This window comes from Aquarana catesbeiana, linkage group LG05 (assembly GCF_042186555.1).
Source record: "Aquarana catesbeiana isolate 2022-GZ linkage group LG05, ASM4218655v1, whole genome shotgun sequence".
Lineage (NCBI taxonomy): Eukaryota > Metazoa > Chordata > Amphibia > Anura > Ranidae > Aquarana > Aquarana catesbeiana.
Window position 1 is genome coordinate 185,124,626 of NC_133328.1, and position 27,812 is coordinate 185,152,437.

The 27,812-nt window shown below is 44.2% G+C and overlaps 1 protein-coding gene across 1 annotated transcript in view; it reads right to left on the reverse strand.

Annotated features, from left to right (window-relative positions):
* CDCP1 (CUB domain containing protein 1) overlaps positions 1–27,812 on the reverse strand; it is a 174,410-nt gene that overhangs the window by 44,236 nt on the left and 102,362 nt on the right. Inside the window, exons 4-6 of the mRNA XM_073630434.1 lie at positions 16,183–16,539; positions 6,450–6,668; positions 2,248–2,637 (exon numbers count right to left, since the gene is read on the reverse strand). Of these exons, the coding sequence (XP_073486535.1) occupies positions 2,248–2,637; positions 6,450–6,668; positions 16,183–16,539 (966 nt within the window). The remainder of the gene's footprint in view (positions 1–2,247; positions 2,638–6,449; positions 6,669–16,182; positions 16,540–27,812) is intronic.

Below are 27,812 nucleotides of genomic sequence, written 5' to 3' on the forward strand. Positions count from 1 at the left end.
CGTCATTGATAATTACTGTGTGTTCTCCTGGCAGGGACGGCTCCCTGCCCCCATCCCGCCGGGAGAACACAGCTCCACGGGAGAGATTCCCCCATCAATACAGTCCGTGCTTGCAGAGAAGAAAGTCGCTCCATCTATGGCCAGCCGAATCAATGGGCTGGCTGGATAGAAGATTTTAATAAACTCAATGTTTCGAATTCACTTTCAATAATAAAAAAAAACGAAAGTAATTTTTAAAAAGTAAAGAGAAAAAAATATGTAAACATTTTTTCTGTATTTAATAAATTCTTTTAGCTGTCAAACAAACCCTTTCTTCTGGCTACCCTTGCTGTTGGCCAGTTCTGACAGCTGCACATAAAACATAAAATTATTAGTAAGAGGGCTTGTTAGCACGCCAGCACCATGAGATTGACTGGAGGATGTTTACAGGCAATTGCAGCACCTAGTCAGCACTGAATGGCAGGGCCTAAGATTAGATATCTTATTGGTACCAGGAGTCCAGAGCTCATAGTTGTCAGCAAAGGGCTTCTGCTGATAACAAGTTAAAAGACTGTAGCAAAAAGTGTCCCTACATTAAAGTGCTTAAAAAAAAATAAAAAATAAAATGAAATAAAAAAGAAAGAAGGAAGAGACCTGGGATGTGGCAAACACCACATTGCACTTAAAGCGGTAGTAAATCCTAATGAAATGAATCTGTTACTAGCATATTACAAAAAACATACCTGTAAAACAAAGCCCTCCAGCGGTGCTGTCACTGCTGACAGGGCTTCCATCTTCACCTGGTCTTCCTTCCAGGTTCGAGGGCTCTGGCCATTTGAATGGCCGAGTCACGATAATATCACTCCCGTGCGAGCCACAATCGCGGCACAGTACTCTCAAAGGACGGCATACATGCCATTCATTAAGCACAAGTGTGCATGCACCGCTGACGTCACCGGCTGCTAGTAATTGGAAAATCTTCTAAATGGTGCATGTTTAGAAGATCTTAATTTTACCTACAGGTAAGCTTTATTTTAGGCTTACCTGTAGGTTAAAGTGGCAGAACAGACTTTACTATCACTTTAACTCACTGTGTGTCGGTAGATTTTAAAAATGCCTCTGCTATCTAAAGTTGTTAATCTCTCCCTTCCCTAAAGCAACCAATATCTGGCCTATATCCCAAGCCCTAAACCCTCTACACTTTACCCATAACCTATTCCCTTGTAGCCACCCGGTCTCCAAAATAAATTCCCCCAAAATTGTATACCTGCAAAAAGGACAGAGAACCCCATACTGTCAAAGGCTACTCTATTGCGGAGGAAACATCCCCTAAAGTCTTCCGGCTCAGTATCTGCACTCAGGTGTGCTGTGCAGGTGACATCATCCTCATGATTGAGAGCGATTACATGAGTGAGCCCGAAGTCCTAGCCGACTTTCCTATCCAGAGAGGTGATTGATGGTGATTGATGCAAGTCTTTCCAACAAGCTGCTGCGCCGTTGAGCTTTTCATGAAGTGATTGGAGTGGGAGCTGTTGATCAGATCTTGGTTATATGCCTGTTATCAGTCCCCTTCTGGTAAGGAGATTTGATTGTCACTGTGGTGTGGAGTGCTGCTATTACACACTGAAGCTGGTGCTGGGATTTCATCCTTCCCTTTCTATTTAAAGGACTGTTTCACTTATTTAGCACCGCATGTGGTCTTTTTATACCCCCTAAAGACCAACACTCCTGGAAGTATCCATTTCCAGTGGTCCTTTGCTGCTCTTACTGGTTCCTCCTGCTGACCCCCCACATCACTACAAAAGACAGCAATGACATGAAGGTCAGCATTAGGAAACAGTGAGATCTGCGGGAGCAGAGATCGACACTTCTAAACAGATGGTTTACTAGCAGACTTCGGGGAATTATTCCACAGCAAAGGAGCAGTGCTCGGAAGTACTGACAGCAGGATAGGCAAATATGTATGGTGTTATTTTGTGGGTATTTCTTTATAGGGGAATGTATTTTTTCAGATAGGGATAGGCAATACCCAAAACTCATCTATAACCAAAACCTGTTTTTATTGCTGTGGGTATTACTTGGGTACAGTCACCATGTTTAATTGTCTTGGTGACCATTATCTCAGGGATATAAAGTGATTGCTATGGCCAGCACTAGTAGCCTACCAGGCTTTGATGCAGTACATGCATGCTAGCAGTTTTTCAGTTTTAGTTGTCATGGTAGCATTCCAACTTTTCACACTTTCTTTTTTTACATAGTCGCTCATACCTTTAATGAATGACACAAAGGACACATGTAGGTCATGTTTCAGCAGTTCCCGCATATCTGTCTGTTGTGGTATATGCATAATGATTGTGACATTGTCTCTCATTTGAACCTCTTCAAAGGATCCATTTGGACAAAACGTGCCAATTCTAAACTGGTTTTTGTTGGTGGAGCTGATGATTTCGTAAGTAAAACCTGAAGTAGTTGAGTTACAGGGTTTATCCTGGGTATCTTGTTGCAGGAATATAGATTTAGAGGTCACTTCAGTACTGATGTATTCGGGTGCTAGCAACCTCCAGGTAAAACTCTCCAGGCGGACAGGGAAATGAATGAACGATTGAGGAATGTTAAGGGCCACGTTGCTGATATTGCAGGTTCTGAGATCCCAACATGCTAGGAACACAAAATGAAATTGCAAAGAATATGTTAAAATAAAGTGTAGGCTACTAAAATGATCACTATTTAGCACAAAAGACAGAGTGATTATCCTAGGTCGCATATCAACATTACTGAGCCTCCAGGCAGCAATAGGTGAAGCACAGTCTTGTATGTCTGTGTCCTGCACCACTTACAATAAATCTAGAGTAGTCTTTTCAGACATGGCAGCAAAGGAACCCACAAAAGGCCCATCTGCATTCAGACATATTGGTTTCACATTAGTCTTCCAGTGTCTATAAATGCTATGCTGAAAATGGTCTAATTTTAACTGTAACCAATATTGAAACTGCAGCAATCACTAATCGCAACTGCAATAAATGTTGACACAACTGGATTCGACCGTATGTTCCTGTGCAGGGTTCCGCCCTCCCACGTTAGCTGAGGGGTGGGCGCATGCGCGGTAGTTTGCGGCCGGGCGACGTCATTTCCAGTGTCGGGTATGACGCACGTCCGGTCGGGACATATATACAGATGGACGCGGTGCTTCCTGGCCAGAGACAGCCCCACTCTGTCTGGAAGCTTACGGATGGCGGGTTCACTATTTTATCTACCAGCACTAGGTAGGTTGTTGCTGCCTTCTGAAATTGCTACTGCTGCCCTTGAATGTGGCTGGGTCGGAGGGAATTTATATACTTTGGGCTTACTTATAATTTTATTTTTATACATATTTTCCTCCTCTTTTTCCAGCCTTAAGGCTCTTGGATCCCCACAGAATTCTGATGTTCATATTGGATGTAAAATAAGGATAGATCTATACAATTTGGCATACGAAGCTTGGGATTGGTGGAATTCTCTGCCAGGCCCTCTGCCTATACTACCTTTGTTATATAGCACCGTAAGTGGTTATCACCTACCTATCTATATTAACTTTGCTACCTGTTTTGCTAGATTATACTAAGTTATATGCGCCCCTGCAGCCAGTTTTTGCTCCCTTGCGGTTGTGTGCTGCTTTGCTTGGCTGTCTATGGGTGGGGATGCACACAGACGACATGCTTATCACTGATTATTACTATATATACATACATACATACATACATACATACACACACTATATATATATTATATATATATATATATACACACACACACATACACACAGTGGGGACGGAAAGTATTCAGACCCCCTCAAATTTTTCGCTCTTTGTTATATTGCAGCCATTTGCTAAAATCATTCAAGTTCATTTTTTTTCCTCATTAATGTACACACAGCACCCCATATTGGCAGAAAAATGGCAGAATTGTTGACATTTTTGCAGATTTATTAAAAAAGAAAAACTGAAATATTACATGGTCCTAAGTATTCAGACCCTTTGGTGGGTACCTAGGTGGATGAAACATCGGTCCGATGCTGCATCTGTCCCCTTGCCCCCTCCTCGCTCACTGGAGCGCTGGGCTGTGGAAAGGGAGGGAGTAGCCAGCTCAGGCTCTCAGTGGCTTGCTGAGAGGCTGAGCCGGATGCCAGTCCAGGGATCTGGCAGGTCCCAACTTCCATGGTCGTGATGACACAGAGCCTGGACCGACTCTGTGATATCAGCAGAGAGCGGACTTCAGCCCACTCTGCCTAAAACGGGTAACAGGAGGGCAAAATGAACTACACTCCTGTGATCCATAGAAGTACAGTCAAACGAGCTTAAGCATAGAAAAACATTTCCATAAGGGAGAAGAGGTGCATCATCATCTAAGGAGACCAGCAAAAAACTGAGGACTTATGTAGTGGAGTGGGATAGGGTTATAGCAGTACACTTGGGGGGTGTGTCCAGCAAAGCTTTTGCCAGTGTCCAATCACCTGATGGTAGCAGCCTATAACCCAGGATCTATGAGTATCCAGTCTTCCACAAAATAAGGGCAATAAGAGTATCAACTGCCTGTCCCCAAATAACATAAATTAGAAGGAAGAGATGCCCCCTTGGGACTTGGCGCAGTTTGAAATAGAATATACATTTATTAATGTAAAATAGAAATATTGTGCAGAAAAGGAAATCATCCTGTGAGTATTAAAAACCTATATACTAGCTGTGACAAAGCCATGAACATAATCCCTCATATTGGAATAATACATCCATCCAAGAACATATCCTAAATGATCATGAAAACTACATATATGTACTTTTCATGATTGTTCTTGGATGGATGTATGATTCCAATATGGGGGATTATAATGATTATTATTTTACAGGGTTTATATAGCACCAACAGTTTGCTCAGCGCTTTACAACATGGGGGCAAACACTACAGCTACAACACAATTCAATACAGGAGGGATCAGGATTATGTTCATGGCTTTTTCAGAGCTATTATATAGGTTTTTACCCCCTTCCTGACCAGAGCAGTTTTTGCGATTCGCCACTGCGTCTCTTTAACTGGCAATTGAGCGGTCGTGCGACGTTGCACCCAAACAAAATTGACATCCTTTTTTTCCCACAAATAGAGCTTTCTTTTGGTGGTATTTGATCACCTCTGCGGTTTTTATTTTTTGCGCTATAAACAAAAGAAGAGCGACAATTTTGAAAAAAAAAAAAAACGCAATATTTTTTACTTTTTTCTATAATAAATATATCCCCCAAAAATATATAAAAAAACTATTTTTATCCTCAGTTTAGGCCGATATGTATTATTCTACGTATTTTTGGTAAAAAAAACAAACAATAAAACGCAATGAGCATATATTGATTGGTTTGCACAAAAGTTATAGCGTCTACAAAATAGGGGATAGATTTAGAGCATTATTATTAATTTTTATTTTTTTGTAATAATGGCGGCGATCTGTGATTTTTATCGGGACTGCGACATTATGGCGGACACGTCGGACTAGTTGGACACATTTTTGGGACCATTGGCATTTATACAGTGATCAGTGCTATACAAATGCATTGATTATTGTAAAAATGTCACTGGCAAGGAAGGGGTTAACACTAGGGGGCGATCAAGGGGTTAATTGTGTTCCCTAGTGTGTGTTCTAACTGAAGGGGGGAGGGGACTGTGTAGGGGAGATGAAAGATCGCTGTTCATACTCTGTATGAACAGACGATCAGTCACTTCTCCCCTCAGAGAACTGGAAACTGTGTGTTTACATACACAGATTCCGGTTCTCGGTGTGCCCCGAGCGATCGCGGGAGCCTGGCGGGGATTGCGACCTAGTGGCCACAGGGCGAAGCGATGTTACATAATGTCATTTCGCCCAGCCGTGCCATTCTGCCTCAGTACAACTGCGGTGGCTGGTCGGCAAGTGGTTAATACACAAAGGATGATTTTCATTTTTCTTACTGGTAATGATTAAACGTTAACATTTGCGTGAAACGCGTCTAGCTTTTTGTCCCCTGCACCATCTGTCAACCACTTGTAATATGAAGCTTCAATAAAAGGATTTTTGGAAGTGCAGCCGTCCGGAATCATTTCCTAATTTTACACAGCATGCGAGCTGGGCTAGCACCTGACTAGTGTGTGTGGGGATTAACCAGAGACTCATTCAACTGGAGCGGCTTTTCTTGTTTCAATAAAATATATTTCTTTTTGTACATAATAAATGTGTGTTATATTTTAAACTTCATTAAAGTCCCGAGGGGGAATCTCTTCCTTCTAATTTATGAATATCCAGCCTTTGTTCTGTACTGTATGATAAAGATAATCCGATTTATGTTATCCTTTAAAATCAACACTTTCCCTGCATTTTACACAGGGTTCAATAGGCCTTGCATTAAAGTGGAACTGATCAAAAATTTTAATAATGATCAAAACAGCAAGATGATTGGCAAACTATGAACACCTACATATTTCCTTTACAGCATCTACTCTCAGGCTTTGCATAGCTTGACAGAGAAAAGAGATTTTGTAGTATCTCCCTCCTTCAATCTCAAGCTCAGGTGAACAATCTTCAGGTCCTTTACAGATCATACAGACTGGGGTAAACCGACGTCCAACAACTTTCGGCTGTCCAATGCGCACACGCAAGTCTTTCTCCTTTGTCAAATCTAGAACATACATTTCATCTGCAGGCAGAAAAAAAATGTTACCAAGCTGCAAAATCTCAACATCCTCTGTATACAGTACAATATACCATGCAACATTATAAAGCAATACATAGTCTGTGCAGTATATAGCTGGACTCACACCTACTGTATGTGCTCTACTAAAATCAATAGAAACACTAAGTCAATAACAGACATCCCAAGCTGCAAAAACTAAAATTTCAGGGAGGCGGCGCTTCGATTTTTCACAATGCTTTTTGGGGGGAGGGGGTTGGGGCAGCGGACAGTGTTGGTAGGGCAGGGGAGAGTGGTGTTAGTTTTTTTTAAATTTTTTTACACTTTTTCATTTTTTAGAACTTTTTTACAATTATTTTTTTTTATATTTTTAGGGGGGCTTTGGCGAGATGTCAGGGGTCTAAACAAACCCCTGACATCTCCCCTTTGAGACAGAGAAAAGGACTGAGAACACAAATTCCCCAGTTCCTTTCTCAGCACTGAAGATGAATGAACAGGAGACAGTGGCTCCTGTCCATTCATAAACTAAGCAGAGTAAACACAATTTACTCTGCTCAGTTATCGCAGGACACAGGAGCGATCATGCTCACTGTGTCCAATTCCTGACAGTTCCCCCCGCAGCCGGCAGGAGAGGAGGGGCGGAGGACAGGAGCAGCAGAGGAGAACATGGGGGCAGGAGGAGAACAGGGGAGCAGAGAAGGACACGGAGGGGGCTGGGGGAGGAGCATACAGGAAACATGATCTTTGCGGTGGAAGGGGCAGCTGTAAACACCGATCTCCCTGTATAGCTTTTTAGCTGACAGCCGTGGGAGGGAGAGAAGGAGAAGTGGCTGTCAGCTAAAAATCTATACAAAGGAGATCAGTGTTCACAGCTGTTCCCCAACCGCACCGATCATTCCCGGGAGATCGGGAGGAGCTTGCGGTTGTGCGGGAGGCGCCACAGAAATGTCGAAGACTCACGCACCTCGCGGGAGAATTGGGATGTCTGCAATAAGCATTTTATGGCTACACAGGGTCAGCTATTAGGTGAAATTTTTGCTTTAAAAATTTACAATTGAAAACACGCTCACTTCACCTACAACATATTTTAGCTTTGGTTGGAACTGGACAGGGATTGCCAACTGTTCAGACCCTATGGGGGGGGGAATCACCACGTTTCGGCCACGCTATTTCAAACTGCTGCAAAACGCGTGACATGTGTGCTGTAATTACTTCTTAATGGCACCCCAATCTGGCTGCAACTGTCACGCAGTAAATAGTGCTGCAAACGCGATGCTTGTTGCTAAAAAAGGCACACAAGCTTCTTTGGGCGACAGCGATTAGGGAGCCATTAGAAGTAATGATATCGTAAAAGCTCCCCGCATTTTGCAGCGATTTGAAATCGATATACAGTGTTACATGCAGGGCCGCTGTTAGAAATCACAGGGCCTACAGCCCACCTGACAGGGCCCCCCTGGTGAAAATATCAAAACAATATTTTCACAAAAAATACATGCAAATCATTATTAGTGGACACAAACATTTCATCATACATAAAAAACAAATTCCGTCTGCAATCCAAATTTCCCCCAAACAATAATGCACATATTCCCCCCAACTCCCAGCACAAATCCTTGCCTGCCCGCTAGCTCAAATCCTACTAAAATTCCCCCTCCTAGCACAAATCTCCCTCTCCCCCAAAAAAAAAAAAAAAAAAAAATCACCCGCCTAGCACAAATCCTCTTTCCTCTCAAACTTTGTATCCTAGCATAAATCTTCTCCCCCAAATCCCCCCTGCCAGCACAAATCCCCTCCCCTAATCCCTCCTATTACCCCAAATTCCACCACCCCCTCCTGGCACAGAATCCCCCCCCATCTCCGCTCCCAGCACAAATCTTTCTCAAATTCCTCCTTCTAACACAAACCCCTCTAAATTACCCTTTCCAGCACAAATTCTTCCTTCCTACCCAAAATCCCCCACCTAGCACAAACTCCCACCCCTCCAAACTTTCCCCCTACCACATATCCCCCCCCCATTCTTCCTTTTAGCACATATCCCCCCTCCCCAAATCCCCATTACACTTTCCAGCACAGATAGAGAAGAGGGATGGGAGGCTAACTTACAGGGGGAAGCCACTACAAAGCCAGGAGAAGATGCGCTTTGCTCTCGCCTTGTATCAGAAAAGGGTGCGTCTATACAGCACATGACAGGATCGCTCTTACATCGCATTGGACAGCACACACACAGTTTGATTACTGCCCCCATCTCCTCCAAGGGCTACTCATCTCCCGGCAGCCGGAAATGTGATCGGGGGTGGTAATCAAACTGTGTGTACACAGTCCAATCCGATCTACAGTAAGAGTGATCCTGTCTTAAGTGCTGTATAGAGGAGCGCTCTTCTGACAGGAGGCAAGAGTACAACACAGCGCACCTCTTTCCTCTCTGCCTCTTCTTCTCTCAGTGCTCCAGCCTCCTTGTCACAATGGCGACCCTAGGGGGGCCAGAGGGGGCCCTGGCCCCCCCAACATTATGCTGTGCCCCAATTAAAAAAAAAAATTTTTTTTTTTTTTTTTACAAAAAGGCAAAGTCTAAGAGGGAGAGCGTCCCCAGTCAGCTCCTGCGGGTGATTCCTCCCCCCTCCCTCGGCTCACTGACACTGCATAATGCGAGCGCTCACACAACCACGGCCGCCCAATCTGCTCCTTCCCCTGCATCCTCATTGGCAGGGAGAAGTGCGAGTTGCAGGAAGGACTCCACCAGGACTCTCAGTTACTGAAAAAACAGACTGATTTCTCCCATCCTTAGGACAGGAGAACCAGCCTGTAAATTCCAAGAGATGCCAGACCAGCGCTGTCAATAGCAGGGGCAGGATAGCAAGAGGAGGCTGGGGAACCCCACAGTGGCAGAACACCAGGGCTCGGTGGCAAGACAACCTTTGCAACCCTGATAGTTCTCCCACTGCTTTGGACCCTTATATTTTATTGGTATGCTGTTGACATATATCTCTTGTTTTCTGCCACCCTGGGGGGGGGGAATACAGTAGGAAAGGAGCTCACTGCAGAACATGTGAAATGGCCATTGTGGGATCGTAGTAAAGAGCCCCAGGATATATATACAGTGGGGCAAAAAAGTATTTCGTCAGCCACCAATTGTGCAAGTTTTGTCACTTAAAAAGATGAGAAAGGCCTGTAATTGTCGTCATAGGTATACCTCAACTATGAAACACAAAATGTGGAAACAAATCCAGACAGTCACATTGTCTGATTTTTGAAAGAATTTATTTGCAAATTATGGTGGAAAATAAGTATTTGGTCAATATCAAAAGTTCATCTCAATACTTTGTTATATATCCTTTGTTGGCAATGACAGAGGTCAAACGTTTTCTGTAAGTCTTCACAAGGTTGTCACACACTGTTGCTGGTATATTGGCCCATTCCTCCATGCAGATCTCCTCTAGAGCAGTGATGTTTTGGGGCTGTCGCTGGGCAACACAGACTATTAACTTCCTCCAAAGGTTTTCTATGGGGTTGAGATCTGGAGACTGGCTAGGCCACTCCAGGACCTTGAAATGCTTCTTACAAAGCCACTCCTTCGTTGCCCGGGCGATGTGTTTGGGATCATTGTCATGCTAAAAGACCCAGCCACATTTCATCTTCAATGCCCTTGCTGATGGGAGGAGGTTTGCACTCGAAATCTCACGATACATGGCCTCATTCATTCTTTCATGTACACGGATCAGTCATCCTGTTCCCTTTGCAGAGAAACAGCCCCAAAGCATGATGTTGCCACCCCTATGCTTCACAGTAGGTATGGTGTTCTTTGGTTGCAACTCAGCATTCTCTCTCCTCCAAACACGACGAGTTGTGTTTCCACCAAACAGTTCTACTTTGGTTTCATCTGACCATATGACATTCTCCCAATCCTCTTCTGGATCATCCAAATGCTCTCTAGCAAACCTCAAGATGGGCCCGGACATGTACTGGCTTAAGCAGGGGGACACGTCTGGCACTGCAGGATCTGAGTCCCTGGCGGCGTAGTGTGTTACTGATGGTAGCCTTAGTTACGTTGGTCTCAGCTCTCTGCAGGTCATTCACTAGGTCCCCCGTGTGGTTCTGGGATTTTTGCTCACCATTCTTGTGATCATTTTGACCCCACGGGGTGAGATCTTGCATGGAGCCCCAGATTGAGGGAGATTATCAGTGGTCTTGTATGTCTTCCATTTTCTAATTATTGCTCCCACAGTTGATTTCTTCACACCAAGCTGCTTGCCTATTGTAGATTCAGTCTTCCCAGCCTAGTGCAGGTCTACAATTTTGTTTCTGGTGTCCTTCGACAGCTCTTTGGTCTTCACCATAGTGGAGTTTGGAGTGTGACTGTTTGAGGTTGTGGACAGGTGTCTTTTATACTGATAACAAGTTCAAACAGGTGCCATTAATACAGGTAATGAGTGGAGGACAGAGGAGCCTCTTAAAGAAGAAGATACAGGTCTGTGGGAGCCAGAAATCTTGCTTGTTTGTAGGTGACCAAATACTTATTTTCCACCATAATTTGCAAATAAATTATTTCAAAAATCAGACAATGTGATTGTCTGGATTTGTTTCCACATTTTTTCTCTTATCGTTGAGGTATACCTATAATGACAATTACAGGCCTCTCTCATCTTTTTAAGTGGGAGAACTTGCACAATTGGTGGCTGACTAAATACTTTTGTGATATATATGTGCATTTTATAGTTGCCCCCCTACTTTTGTCCCTGTCCCCCCATGTGCCCCCCCTAAATATATGAAAGCTGAAGACGCCACTGCCTTGTCAAGGTCTTGGGGGTGGGCGGGAGAAGGAGCTCAGCACCTGCCAGCCAGGCACAACATCCAAGAGGGGCGGTCTGGGGGGCAGAACTAAAATCTGGGTTGGCACAGCCCACCCTAGCTGCCCCCTAAATCCGGCCATGGAGTACGAGAGGGAGAGGCTTTCAGTTGCTGAAACAAAAAAAACAAAAAAAACAGCCTTTGGAATACAGAGTAAAAGTACATAATTAATACCAATATTTGAAATGAAATCTTTATTATTTTTTAACATAGTGTGGGAGGATTTCTGCCAGTTACAGGCTGCGTCATGCCCCTCCTGCCTGTTTCTTAGAATAAGAGGGAGGTAAAGCCTCCATGAAGATGTAATATCCTACCCCATTGTGTTTAGCTTTTCAGTGGGCAGGGAGGAGGGAGGGACTGGGCTGTCATTTACCAGAGTGTATACGCCCACATGTGACTCTATAGTCACATGGGCTGCTCAGGTGTAATCAAGGAGGAAATGCTCAGGAAAGAAATACACTGAAAACTGAGCATGTGTACTAGCTGCAACACTGTATCCTGGCCCAGGCCTAGGGCAGCACTTTGCAGGGGGGCAGCACGGAAAGAGTCCCCGCCGGCTTGCACTACACTGTTACTGTAGCACCAGTCTTATGGGGCAGACTGGGCTGAGAGGCAAATTAGTCTAGCGCCCCCATAAAGCGGCCTCACTGCTTCCGGTATGCGGGTGGCTGGCATTCCGCAACTGTGTGTGTGCGCGCGCGTGTGTGTGTGTGTGTGTGTGTGGGGGGGGGCGCGCTTCTAATTTTGACTGTCCTCTCATCCTGGACCACAAACCTTCCTCACTGTGCTATATGTTTTCTGCTGCACCATTGGCATGGTTATATCTTCTTAGTCCTCTCCATAAAATTATCAGAAATTTGTGCTTAAAGTAGAACTATAGGCAACACATTTTTTTTTTCAATTTGAATAGAGTAAGGGAGGGTTATAACCCCTGTCAGTTTATTTTTTACCATCCCTGTCCTATTGCAGAGATTTCCCTTCATAGCCAAACAGGAAGTGAGAGGAAATCTATGCAAAATTAAGGGAATCCATTGCCCCCCACCCCCAGGCCCCCAGAACTAGTGTCCCCACTCAAAAATTTCAGAGCGGGTCTTAAACAGTAAGGGGTGTGGCATATTTAAATTAGGGGGTGCACGAGTTTAGTCAGGCCTAGGGCAGCACAAAACAGCAAAATCCCCAACTGCAAGGGGGACATGGACAAATGGGGGTGGCAGAGAACAGCAGGATCAATTAGGATGTGGGTTTAATGACACTTTAAATCCAGCAATTCATACCAGCACTAACTCTGCATTTGTGCTACCCTCTTCTGCTGCAATGCAATGATAACACAGCTCATGGGTTGAATCTGCTAAACCATAACGTGTTAAGAGGATGAGTGGCCACAGGAAAAAAAAAAGTGTTGTACATATACATGGCAGTTAGAAGCATGGAACATTGGAAAAAGCAACTTGTTCTGTTTAAAGCGGGATTCCGGCCAGGAAAAAATGTTTTTAAAAGTCAGCAGCTACAAACACTGTAGCTGCCGACTTTAAATAAGTACACTTACCTGTCCTGGGTGCCTGCGATGTCGGCCGCCTGAGATCAACCCGTACCTCGGCTCTCAGGTCCCGGCACTGCCATCCTAACTAAGGGAAACAGGCAGTGGAGCCTTGCGGCTTCACTGCCAGTTTCCTACTGCGCACGCCTGAGCAGCGCGGCACTCTGTGAATGGCCCCGTGGTTTTCTGGGAACACACACAGTTCCCAGAAGGCAACGGGGCCGCTCACCGAGGAGCAGGATACGCCGCGGAATAGGAAGAGGCAGATTAGGAAGACTGCCTAGTAACAAGGGTTCAGGTAAGTTTAAAAAAACATTTTTTTTTCAAATTTTTTTTTCAAATTTTTTTACGATTTTTCATGCTATTTTCTATTCTAGGGTGGACCTCCACTTTAAGTCAATGAAAAATATGTACAAATGATGAAATGTTTTAAATAATCAGTCCCCAGACAATGGTTAAGCATTATGTAGCTTGATCCCTTGGTGCCAGAATGCCGTAGCTCTGGTGGGTTCCAGCAGGCTTTAACACTGGAATCACCATCTATCCTTGACAGCTGTGGTCCAGCACAAAGGCTCCAACTTGGATGCAACTTTGGCTTTGACCAATGATAATGAACAACTGTTTCACGACTGTTGCATGTATAACATTCAGGTGTGACTTTTGAGGTTTTACATTGCAGTCTATGGCACTCAAGTCACATATAAGTCACGCCAAAGTAGTGCAGGAACCTTTTTCATGTCGCTACTACTTTAAGTCGCACATATCCGAATGGTTGTCATTGAAAAACATGGAGTGCCACTTGTCATGCAACTTTAGTACCCAAAGTTGCATTACAAGTTGGACTAGTGTGAATGGAGCCTGGAGCAAATAGACCAGCTACTAGCCCTGCTACAGAATGCTCCACAGGAGAAAGTTATGTGTTGTCATATGCAAATGCAGCTCTGTAATGGTGCCCTCTAAAGCAATAGATCATGTTTTTAAAAAAAAAAATGAATAATGCAACAGATCAGGTTTAGTGAGACCTATTGTTACAGAGCAGCAATCTGAAAGGAAGGGGTGGGGGTGTCTAATCAGGTCATTCCTTATTGTGATTTTTTCCCTCACTCTCCAATGACAGGGCACCTGTAAATAAAAGTAAAACTGTAGCAGAAAAAAAATCAGCTCTCCTAACCTGCTAAACATGGTTGTACTTTGTAAATCTCAGAACTGGAAGGACAGAAATAAAAATTCTGTGGCAGATAAAATAGCTTGAATATATACATTTCATTTGTGTATCAGACTGTTTGCCTGGAGTTCAAATGTAAAGCTGTATTTGTCCCAAAAAATAGGTATATTATATTAGGGAGATAAAGTGGAGCAAGTTAACCACTTGCCGCCCGCCCACTGTCAAATGACAGCTGGGCGGTGCGGCTCTCGTTCTAGGTGGCCGTCATATGTCATACGTCACCCCCGGATGCACGCGGCGATCACGGCTGCACCGTATTGCTAGGACACAGCGCGACCCCGATCTGTGTAAAGAGCCACAGCTCTTTAACCATGTGATCAGCTGTGTCCAATCACAGCCGGTCACATGTAAACACAGAGATGCCTGTAATCGGCGCTCCTCGCCTCACACTGACAGAGAGGAGAGCAGATCAGCGGCATCTCCTCATAGGGGACAGGTATGTAATCAGGGCCCCGATTACAATTAGTGCCCACCAGTGCCAGCAATCAGTGCCAACCAGTGCCCACAATTGCCACCAATCAGTGGCCATTATTGATGCCAGTCAGTGCTGGCTATCAGTGCTGCCCAACACTGCTGCCCATCAATGCCGCCCATCTGTGCGCAACAGTGCTGCCTGTGCCCACCAGTGCCGCCTATCTGTGCCCACCAGTGCCACCCATCAGCACCCATAAGTGCGGCATATTTGTGTCTCATCAGTGCCACCTAATCAGTGCCCATTAGTGCCGCCTCATCAGTGCCCATAAGTGCCACCTCATCAGTGCCCATCAGCGCCCATCAGTGAAGGAGAAAAATTACTTCTTTACAAAATTTACCTTTTTTTTTTTTTTTTTTAAGGAAAAAATAAAAAAATCCAGCAGTGATTAAATACCACAAAAAGAAAGCTCTTTTTGTGTGAAGAAAATGATAACAATTTCACATGGTTAGTGTGTAGCATGACCGCGCAATTGTCATTCAAAGTGTGACAGCGCTGAAAGCTGAAAAATGGCCTGGGCAGAAAGGGGGTGTAAGTGCCCTGTATTGAGGTGGTTAAACACCATAGGTGTGCACCCCAAAGCTCAAACACACATGCCTTTCTCTACAGCCTCAGCTGCATTAGACAGCAAATGAATAGAAAGTGCTCTGTGCTGAGAGGCTTCCTGTTCATTCACAAACTGAAGCATTGTAAACACAGTTTACTACGCTTCAGTTATGAATGAACACAGTGAGTGAGTGTGTTCACTGTGTTTATGTGGAAAAGGAAGGGAGCCCCTTCTCCCGCTCTCCATCCTGGCACTAGGGTGACCACATTTCCAAACTGCCATTTAGGGACATCCCTTCTTAAAAATCAGCTTGTGCTGTAACGAATCACAGCACAGCTGGGAGGGCGGGAGCGCGCTTTACCCAGAAGCACTGATCACGCCCCTCAAAAAAGGGCGCTGCGTCGCCACTTTACTCACTGACAGTACTTGTGCTGGCTGGCGGAGACCCGTTTTACCTTGTTCCAACGCTGGCTCTACAGTGATTACATGCAAGAGGCGGGATTTATGATTTCTCCAATCACAAGCAGCGGGTGGGGATTGTGCCTCTCTAGACATTCCCGGCCAGGACAAGTACTGTCAGTGAGTAAAGCGGCGATGGGGGCATCAAATCAGCCCTGGGGGTGGGTGGCAGTGTCAGTTTCATTCCAGGACACTGTACTGTCCTGGAATGAAGGTGCCCGGGACAGACCTGCAAAAACCAGGATTGTCCCGGGCAATCCGGGACACGTGGTCACCCTACCTGGCACACCTATGCAATACACTGTGCATCATAAATAACTGCCTTTAATAAAAATAATTTTAACCTTTTTCATTGTTTCTTTGTAACCTATAACAAATTGCTGGAATTTTAGTGTTTGCAATTATAAGACTAAAAATTATGCAATCGCCACTTACTTCCAGGTGTCTTCTGAACTAGGACTGTAAAATTCAAGGTAAGTCCAGGCTGATTAGTGATCTTTCTGTCCACTACACAATTTTGCAAAGAAAAGTTGAAGTTATTTTGTATATTTGCAGGTTGCGTTTCATGCAGCTTTAATGTTGACACCTTTGGTAGATGGTATTGTACTTCCAGCTCATTCTTTTCACACACTGGTATCGTGTAGTTGACAAACTTGACTACAGCTGCATGACCAGAAGGCAAGTTGAACTTCCAAGTCATGCGATCATTAGAAGGAAATGCAGATGGATAGTTTGCAGAAAATAGTGTTACAAGTGATTCCTTCTGGAAATTGGTATCAATGATGCACAATCCTGTTGAAAGCAAAACATGAAAGGAAAGCACCTGAGAACTTGCCAGACTGGTAATTTTTTATTATATGCTAGATGCTGTCAAAGGTTACTGCCCACATAAATTGGGGCAAACAATAATTAACAAACTTCATATCAATACTGTACAGAATTTATAATTCAATCTGAATCTTAGGCAGATATAATCAACAAAACAATTATATAGCTCTATATTTATATAAGAATTTAAAAAGTGTGTGTGTAAATTTGTAACAGCTTCTTGCAGTCCTATACAGCAGCACTCAGTTTGGGAGAGGGAGGAGCAGAACCAAAAGCCAGTCAGGTATGTGGCATGCAAATGTGCTGACAAAAAACATGCTGACAGAGGGAGAGAGTAGAGTGAACAGAGAGATGACCTTATCAGTCTCCTTCTGCTCCTTTACTTTCCATTTAAAAGGCTCATTGTGGAGGGAAGAAATCACTGTATCCCTATAAAGCCAATAACTGAAAGTGTGAAGTTTGTGTCATCCTCCTAGTTGTTCTGTGTGGCAGGGCTCTGAAGATCACAAAACTGATAGAAATCATTACTTTGGCAGGTTAAATAGTCCCCCTCCATGTATTTAGTCAGTTTGTTTGGCTGTTCAGCTTTAAACAACATATTGCAGCACAATTAACCACAAAATAAATCATATGCTTTAGAACAGGGGTCTCCAAATTTTTTAAACAGACAGCCAGTTTACGGTCCTACAGACTTTGGTTAGCAATAATCAGCGGCGTAACTAGAAATAGCAGGGCCCCATAGCAAAATGTTGTATGGGGCCCCCCTGCAAACAGCCCCCCCCCCCCCGCCAGCTGCCCTAGTGTCAATGCAGCGTGACCTGTGCCCCATGCAGCGTGACCTGTGACCCATACAGCGTGACCTGTGACCCATACAGCGTGACCTGTGACCCATACAGCGTGACCTGTGACCCATACAGCCTGACCTGTGCCCCATACAGCCTGACCTGTGCCCCATATAGCCTGGTCTGCCTGTGCCCCATACAGCCCCACCTATGCAGAGAAAGAGGCAAGCCACCCGGATCAGCAGAGAGCGGGATTGCCCGCTGTAATAGCTTTCATTTGAATTTCCAGTCTTCTCAGGGCTCATCGTCACATAGCCCCACCTCTTGGCCCGGCGCCTTTGATGACGTCACCTGTCCCGCATTGGATCTGCGTTCTGTCTATCAAAGGCGCTGGGCCAAGAGGTGGAGCTATGTGACGTGAGCCCCGGGAACACTGGAAGTTCTAATGAAAGCTATTACATCGGGCAATTCAGCTCTCTGCTGATACGGACAGCTCGCCTCTTCCTTTCCTCTCTCTTCCCCTTGCTGGGAGACTGTGCCGGCGGTGCTCTCATCCTCACTGGGCCCCACTCGGCTGCAGGCCCCATAGCGCCTGCATGGGTCGCTATGGTGGTAGTTCCACCCCTGGTAAGAATAGAAAATGCCTCAGCGTTAATGAGAGTAAACAATGCTCCAACGTTGGTGTCAGTGGCAAGAATAGTCCCCCATTGTTGGTGTCAGTGGAAGGAACAGTGCTCCAAGGGCTGGTGTAAAGGACTAGCGCCAAATGTAGAGCTTTACCACTTACCAACCAGCCGCCGCAGTTATACTGCGGCAGGTTGGCTCCCCTGGGCGAACCGTTGTAGCTATACATCGGCACGCTTTCAGACCACTAGCGGGCGCGGACCGCATAGAGACAGAACAGAGATCTGTTAATGTAAACAGACAGATCTCCGTGCTGTCAGGTGAGAGGAGACTGATCTGTCGTTCATACTAAGTATGAACATGGATCAGTCTCACCCAGGCAGTCCCATCCCCCCCACAGTTAGAATCACTCCCTAGGACACACAGTTACAGTTAACCCCTTGATCGCCCCATACTGTTAACCTCTTCCCTGCCAGTGTCATGTACATAGTAATCAGTGCATTTTTATAGCACTGATTGCTGTATGTCAATGGTCCCAAAAAAAAAAAAAGTGTCAAAAGTGTCCGATCTATCCCCCACAATGTCGCAGTCCCGATAAAAAAAAAAAAAAAAATCACCGCCATTACTAGTAAAAAAAAAAAAAAAAAAAAAAAAAAAAGCCCCTATTTTGTAGGCACTATAACTTTTGCGCAAACCAATCAATATACCCTTATTACGATTTTTTTTACCAAAAATATGTAGAAGTATACATATTGGCCTAAACTGAGGAAGAAATTTGTTTTTTAACCACTTCAGCCCCAGAGGATTTGGCTGCTCGATGACCGGAGCACTTTTTACAATTTGGAACTGCGCTGCTTTAACTGGTAATTGCGCGGTCATGCAATGCTGTACCCTAACAAAATTTGCGTCCTTTTTCTCCCACAAATAGAGCTTTCTTTGATGTTTTTTTGATTGCCTCTGTGATTTTTATTTTTTGCGATATAAACGGAAAAAGACCGAAAATTTTGAAAAAAAGATATTTCTAATTTTTTTTATATAAAAAAAAAAACTTAATAAACTCAATTTTAGTCATACATTTAGGCCAAAAATGTATTCAGCCACATGTCTTTGGTAAAAAAAATGTCAATAAGTGTATATTTATTGGTTTGCGCAAAAATAGCATCTACAAACTAGGGTACGTTTTCTGGAATTTACGCAGCTTTTAGTTTATGACTAACTATCTAATTTCTTAAGATGCTAAAATGGCAGGGCAGTACAACACCCCCCCCCCCAATTACCCCATTTTGGAAAGCAGACACCCCAAGGAATTTGCTGAGAGGCAAGTTGAGCCCATTGAATATTTTATTTTTTTGTCACAAGTGATTGAAAAATGACAAAAAAAAAAAAAACACAAAGTTGTCACTAAATGATATATTGCTCACACATGCCATGGGCATATGTGGAATTACATCCCAAAATACATTCTGCTGCTTCTGCTGAGTATGGGGATACCTCATGTGTGAGACTTTTTGGGATCCTAGCTGCGTACGGGACCCCAAAAAACAATTACCGCCTTCAGGATTTCCTTTAGGAAGGGTGTAAAATGGTGACTTCACTCCTCACTACCTATCACAGTTTTGAAGGCCATAATCTGCCAAGATAGCACAAACCACCCCCCCCCCCACCAAATGACCCCTTTTTGGAAAGTAGACACCCCAAGCTATTTGCCGATAGGCATGTGAGTCCATGGAATATTTTATATTTTGCCACAAGTTGCGGGAAAATTACAATTATTTTTTTTTTTTTGCACAAAGTTGTCACTAAGTTATCTATTGCTCAAACATGCCATGGGCATATCTGGAGTTACACCCCAAAATATGTTTTGCTGCTTCTCCTGAGTATGGGGATACTACATGTGTGTGAGACTTTTTTGGAGCCTAGCTGTGTACAGAACCCTGAAAACCAATCACCGCCTTCAGGCTTTCTAAGGGCATAAAATCGTGATTTCACTTCCTCACTACCTATCACAGTTTCGGAGGCCATGAAATGACAAAATAGCACAAAATCCCCCAAATGACCCCATTTTGGAAAGAAGACACTTCAAGCTATTTGCTGAGAGGCATGTTGAGCCCATGGAATATTTTATATTTTGCCACAAGTTTCAGGAAAATTTAAATTTTTTTTTACACAACGTTGTCACTAAATTATATATTGTTCAAACATGGCATGGTTATATGTGGAATTACATCCCAAAATACATTCTGCTGCTTCTCCTGAGTACAGGGATACCACATGTGTGGAACTTTTTGGCAGTCTAACCACGTACAGGACCTCGAAAACCAATCACCAACTTCAGGCTTTCTAAGGGCATACATTTTTTATTTCACTCCTCACTGCCTATCACAGTTTCGAAGGCCATGAAATAACCAGATAGCACAAAACCCCCCCAAAATGAACCCATTTTGGAAAGTAGACACCCCAAGCTATCTGCTGAGAGGCATGTTGAGTAACTTGCGGATCTCGCTTTTTGTCACAAAGTTTTGAAATTTGAAAAAAAAAAAAAAAAACAAACACATTTTTCTTTACTTTCTTCATTTTCAAAAATAAATGAGATCTGCAAAAATACTCACCATGCCTCTTAGCAAATACTTTGGGGTGTCTACTTTCCAAAATGGGGTCATTTGAGGGGGTTTTGTGCTATCTGGATAGCCTCCGTAACTGTGATAGGTAGTGAGGAGTAAAATCACAATTTTACACCTTTAGAAATCCTGAAGGCGGTGCTTGGTTTTTGGGGTCCTGTACGCAAATAGGCTCCCAAAAAGTCTCACCCATGTGGTATCCCCGTACACAGGAGAAGCAGCAGAATGTATTTTGGGGTGTAATTCCACATATAACCATGCCATGTTTGAACAATATATCATTTAGTGATAACTTTGTGTAAAAAAAATTATTGTAATTTTCCCGAGACTTGTGGCAAAATATCAAATATTCCATGGACTCAACATGCCTCTCTGCAAATAGCTGGAAGTTTCTTCTTTCCAAAATGGGGTCATTTGTGGCGGTTTTGTGCTATCTAGACATTTCAGGGCCTCCGAAACTGTGATAGGTAGTGAGGAAGTGAAGTCACCATTTTACGCCCTTAGAAAGCCTGAAGGCGGCAATTGGTTTTCGGGGTCCTGTATGCAGCTAGGCTCCCAAAAAGTCTCACATATGAGGTATCCCTGTACTCAGGAGAAGCGTCAGAATGTATTCTTGGGTGAAATTCCACATATAACCCTGCCATGCTTGAACAATATATCATTTGGTGACAACTTTGTGCAAAAAAAAAAAAGTGCAATTTTCCCAAAACTTGTGGCAAAATATAAAATATTCCATGGACTCAACATGCCTATCAGCAAATAGCTTGGGGTGTCTACTTTTCAAAAAGGGGTCATTTGGGGGGGGGGGGGTGTTTGAACTGTCCTGGCATTTTATGCACAACATTTAGAAGCTTATGTCACACATGACCCACTCTTCTAACCACTTGAAGACAAAGCCCCGTTCTGACACTTTTTGTTTACATGAAAAAATATTTTTTTTTGCAAAAAAATTACTTTGAATCCCCAAACATTATTTTTTTAAAGCAAAGGCCCTACAAATTAAAATGGTGGGTGTTGCAATTTTTTTTTCACACAGATTTTTCAAATGCAATTTTTTTTTTAGAAAAAACACACTATTTAAAATTTTAATGCACTAAAACACACTATATTTCCCAAATGTTTGATGAAATAAAAAAGATGATCTTATGCAAAGTACATGGATACCAAACACGACATGCTTTAAAATTGCACACAAACATGCAGCGGCGACAAACTACATACATTTTTAAAAGCCTTTACAGGTTACCATTCTAGATTTACAGAGGAGGTCTACTGCTAAAATTACCGCCCTCAATCTGACCTTTGCGGTGATACCTCACATGCATGATGCAATTGCTGTTTACATATGACACCAGACCGACGCTTGCGTTCGCCTTTGCGCGTGAGCACGGGGGGGACAGGGGTGCTTTTTTATTATTATTATTAATTTTGCTTTTTTTATTATATTTTAAAAACTGTTCCTTTCATTTTTTTATTTTATCATCTCAGTGAATGTAAATATCCCCTATGATAGCAATAGGTAGTGACAGGTACTCTTTTTTTTAAAAAATTGGACCCGATTAAACCCTAGATCTCTGCTCTGTCCTCAAAGCATCTGACCACACCAAGATTGGTGTGATAAAATGCTTTGCCAATTTCCTAATGGCACTGTTTATATCCGGCGAAACCTAAGTCATGAAATGCTTGTAGCTTCTGGTTTGTTAGGCCATAGAGATAATTGGATCTGTTCTGGTCTCTGATCAGCTGGCGGAACCACTGGCTGCATTCTCGGGTTCCCTGTTGGGACAGGAGAGCCCGAGAAAACCATGGAAGATGGTTGGGGGGGGGGGGGGTGAACTGCAGTCTAGAGGCTAATGAGCCGCTAGGATTGCTTTTACATGAAAGCCGACCGCTGGCTGAAAAGAATGATACCAAGATGATACCTAAACCTGCAGGCATCATTCTGGTATAACCACTTAAAGTCCAGCAACATACCAGTACATTGCTGGTCCTTGTTAGGCATACATTGTAAATGTTTTTTTTTTTTCATGCAGTATGTGGGCTGAACAAAAAAAAAAAAAAAAAAAAAAAAAAGGATTTTGATCGGTGGGTATACTCACTGTTAGAATACCACCCTTAATTCACCCACTTCTAATGATGGGCATACATGCACCATTTTTTTTTTTTTTGGTGTTAGTGAAATCACCTCCTACAGCGCTGGAGTCGCTGATTTACGTATCGTGGGAGCAAACACTGTTGCTGTCAAGATAAATACATCAGTGCTGCAGCTGAATGGCGTACCTGCTAAGCAAATGATGGTTAACAATAAAACAAAGTAACATTACAGTATAACAGTAAGACTTGCCATACCTGCAAAGCACATACAATAAAACATAGTAAAAATAAAACATTTTTTAATGCAATCTGTGCCTAAAAAATATATGCCGAAGCATGGGGGCAATCCACTCCTAATGTTAGGAGCAAATCGCTCCTCCACCCCTGCTGCCCCCATGCTTCGGCATATATGTTCATTTTTTAAACTGTGGTGGTGAAATCACCTGCGACAGCGCTGGAGTCACGGCTTTACATATCGTGGGAGCAAACGCGGTTGCTGTCAAGATAAATAAACCTGTGCTGCAGCTGAATGGCGTACCTGAAAACAAAATGGTTAACAATAAAACACAGTAAACAGTAAAGTATAAAAGAATTACCGTATTTATCGGTGTATAACACACACTTTTTTCCCCTTAAAATCAGGGGAAAATCGTGGGTGCATGTTATACGCCGATCCCCGCTGATTGTGAGCAGAGCGGAGCGAGCTTGAGCGATATACACATAGCCGAGTGTACTCGGCTATTTTCGGCTCTACTCACAGTCAGGGGCGGGACTGCAAGAGGAGCCGAAACTAGCCAAGTACACTTAGCTATGTGTTTGTCAGCGCCGCCCGTTCCTCTCCTCTCGCAATCAGTGGAGATGGGTGGGACTGCATGAGGAGCCGAAACTAGCCGAGTATACTCGGCTTTGTGTATCTCGCCGGCGTTCGCTTCTCTCCGCTCACAGTCAGCAGAGATCGGTGCCAATTTTAAATAATCAGCGGCTGGGCAATGCTGTAAAGAGAGACTTGCGAACAGGCAAAAAATTCGAACATGCGAACACCGTTAAAGTCTATGGGACACGAACATGAATAATCAAAAGTGCTCATTTTAAAGGCTTATATGCAAGTTATTGTCATAAAATATTCCTTTAAATTTCGTACCTGGGGGTGTCTATAGTATGCTTGTAAAGGGGCGCATGTTTCCCGTGCTTAGAGCAGTCCCTGCACAAAATGACATTTCAAAGGAAAAAAAGTCATTTAAAACTGCTCGCGGCTTATAATGAATTGTCGGTCCGACAATACACATAAAAGTTCATTGATAAAAACGGCATGGGATTTCCCCACAGGCGAACCCCGCACCAAAATTTTTAAAAAAATGGCGTGGGGGTCCCCCTCAAAATCCCATCAACATGGGGATAAGGTGCTTTGGGGGGCTACCTCAAAGCACCCCCCCAATGTTGAGGGCATGTGGCCTGGTACAGTTCAGCAGGGGGGGGCGCTCTCTCGTCCCCCCCTCTTTTCCTGCGGCCTGCCAGGTTGTGTGCTCGGATAAGGGTCTGGTATGAATTTTGGGGACCCTAAATCTTCTAAATCTGTTCTTCTTCTTCCTCCATCTTCTTCGTCCTCTCTTCTCATCCCGCATCTTCCTCCAGGCTTCTTCTCTGCTCCGTCCACACGATCAGCCTCAGTGGGAGTCTTCAGCCGCTTGACGCTTCGCTTCTTCTGACACTTCTTATATAATAGAGGGCGGGGCCACCTGGTGACCCCACCCTCCTCTGAAGAATTCACGGGACTTCCCTGAGGCTTTCCCCGTGTTGTCAGAGGAGGACAGGGTCACCCGGTTACGGTCCCGCCCTCCATTATATAAGAAGTGTCAGAAGAAAATGATGGAGAGGAGGAGGAGGATGGAAGAAGAAGAAGCCGAAAGAAGAAGGGTTGTGGGGATGAGGCCCTTCTCATCAACATGGGGACAAGGTGCCTTGGGGGGCTACCTCAAAGGACCCTCCCAATGTTGAGGGCATGTGGCCTGGTACAGTTCAGGAGGGGGGCGCTCTGTCCCCCCCCCCTCTTTTCCTGCAGCCTGCCAGGTTGCGTACACGGATAAGGGTCTGGTATGGATTTTGGGGACCCTACGCCATTTTTTTTTAAATCTTAGCGCGGGGTTCCCCTTAAAATCCATACCAGACCTGAAGGGCCTGGTATGGAATTTAGGGGGACCCCCACACCATTTAAAAAAAATTTGGTTCAGGGTTCCCCTGTGGGGAAATCCCATGCCGTTTTTATCAATGAAATTTCATTATAGCCGCGAGTAGTTTTAAATGACTTTTTTTCCTTTGAAATGTCATTTTGCTGTCAGACTGTTCTAAACACGGGAAACATACGCCCCTTTACAGGCATACTATAGACACCCCCCAGGTACGAAATTTAAAGGAATATTACACTTCTATTGTTTCACTTAAGCATTATTAAAATCACTGCTCCCGAAAAAACGTCCGTTTTTAAAACTTCTTTTTGCATTGATACATGTCCCCTGGGGGCAGGACCCAGGTCCCCAAACACCTTTTATGACAATACCATGTATATAAGCCTTTAAAATTAGCACTTTTGATTTCTCCTATTGACTTTTAAAGGGTGTTCCGCGGCTTTCGAATTTGCAGCGAACACCCCAAATTGTTCGCCTCGAACCTCATCCCTAGAAGAATACAGTAAAAAAAGAGGAGAGAGAGAGAGAGAGAGAGAGAGAGAGAGAGACAGAGACAGAGACAGAGAGAGAGAGAGAGAGAGAGAACAAACAACAACTATTTTGTTTTTTTTTGTTTTTTTTTTTTTTAATTTTTATTTGTAACTACCGGTTCAGTTCCAGGTTCGGGTCTCCCAAAAGTGAGATGGCACCTTTGGAGACCCTGTGAATGTGTGTCCTAGTCTGTGCAGTGCTGTACCCTATGCTAATACTCCACTAGTGTGTGGTAGCATTCAAAACATTCACCAATGCAAAGACCAGAATGGTCAGGACAGGAGGGACAATAGTAGCGGGTGTCACGCCTATATCCACGCTTTCTACAGACACATTTTCTTTGGGGGGTTCATTGGGTAGGGGTACCAGGGAGTACATAAGGCAAATACCTCTCATGCAGCCAGCTTACTGCATTTTGATTGGGAAGTTGGGCCACAGCACCGTCTGGAAACAGAAGGGCTGTAATGATCTCTTTCTGGAAATTAAGGAAGGTTCCAGTTCATCCTGAAGCTTTGTATAGCACATAAGCATTCAGCAGAGCCAATTGAAATAAGTATACAGACACTGTTTTATACCAGAGTCTGACCTTATGGGCAACTAGGTACGGCGCCAACAACTGGTCGTTGAGGTCCACCCCTCCCATATTAAGGTTATATTCGTGGACACAGAGGGGTTTCTCCACAACACCAGTCGCCGTTGGAATTTGGACCGTCGTGTCTGCGTGAAGGGAGGACAGAACGAAAACATTCAGATTATCCCTCCACTTCATAGTGAGCAAATTACACTTCAAGCAGGCTCTCTCCCCCCGCCTAAGACGGGAATCTACAAGCTGCTGGGGTAAGCCCCGGTGATTAGATTGCACGGTGCCACATGCGCCAATTCCACGATCAAACAAGTGACTAAAGTGGCACGCTCGTGTAATAATTGTCCACATACAAGTGGTACTCCTTTCTGAATAAAGGTGACACCGAGTCCCACACAATCTTACTAGCACTCCCTATGTAATCTGGGCAGTTCTCTGGCTCTACGTGACCATCTCTTCCCTCGTAAACCATAAAACTATATGTATAGCCTGTGGCCCTGTCACAGAGCTTATACATCTTGACCCCATATCTGGCACACTTGCTGGGAAGATACTGTTTGAAAGACAAGCGGCCAGAAAACTTAATCAGGGACTCATTAATGCAGACATCTTGATGGGGAGTAAACAAGGCTGCAAACTGTTGGTTGAAGTGGTTTACGAGGGGCCGAATTTTGTAGAGCCGATCTTATCCAGGGTCACCCCGAGGATGACAGAGTTTAATGTCATTGAAGTGCATGAACCGCAAGATCTGCTCGTAGCGTGCCCTGGCCATGGAAGCAGAGAACATGAGCATATGGTGAATTGGGTCAGTGGACCAATATGATCGCAACTCACTCTTTTTTAGTTAAGCCCATGAGGAGGGATAGGCCCAGAAAGGTCTTAAATTTGGAAACCATAATTGGTTTCCAATCTCTGGCAAGAGTCAACTGGGGATTAGCGACAATGAATTGACCAGCATACAAATTGCTTTGGTCCACAATAGATCTATAGAGATCTTCTGTGAAAAACAGCAAATAAAAATCAAGTGGCGCAAAATCAACTGTTTCCACCTGAATTCCGGGTTGGCCAGTGAATGGGGGAAGTACGGATGCTGCAGAAGTGGTGGGCTCCCAATTAGGATTGGCGAATGCAGCAGGAAGGGCATAATGAGCTCGACGTGTGTTTGTCTTCTTCTTGGTGGCTGCGGGACACTAGTTGTGCTAGCCACCTCACCAGCTTGAACTGCACTTATGGGACTCGCCACGTCACCACGTGTTACTGCAGTGCTGGTTTGACTACAACCAGGGTGTACTAGGCAGCTGGTACTTGACAGTTCACTAGAAGGATGAACGGCACTAGTACTGGCTCTATGCTTCATACAAGAGCCCTGCAGTTCTTGCACCTCAACGACAGCAGAAGAACAGGGTCTGGTACGCCTGACCTTGGCAGGGACCACAACTTCGTTGTCAGAGCCATCTGTCAGGGTGCCGCTGCTGTCTACAGGATCATATTCGGAGCCTGAATCTGACAGATGAGTGACTTTCTCTTCACTATCTGTCATGCTCAGAAACGTGTAGGCCTCTTCACGAGTGTGCCTTAGATTTGACATTTTGGTCTCTAAATTTACTGGTACACTAGTGAGATGCACACGAAAAAAAGTTCCTGGACTGTCAGCGGCTGATTCAAACGCTACCAAAAAACTGTTAGCGTTCACAGGGATCAGGGCTGACTCTGAATGCTGCAGTTATATGTGTTGTGTTTTTGTAAGTGACAGTGATCGATTGATACTGCACTTGGGTGGGCTGGGCGGAGGGGCTAAACGCAGGTACTAGGAGGTATCTGG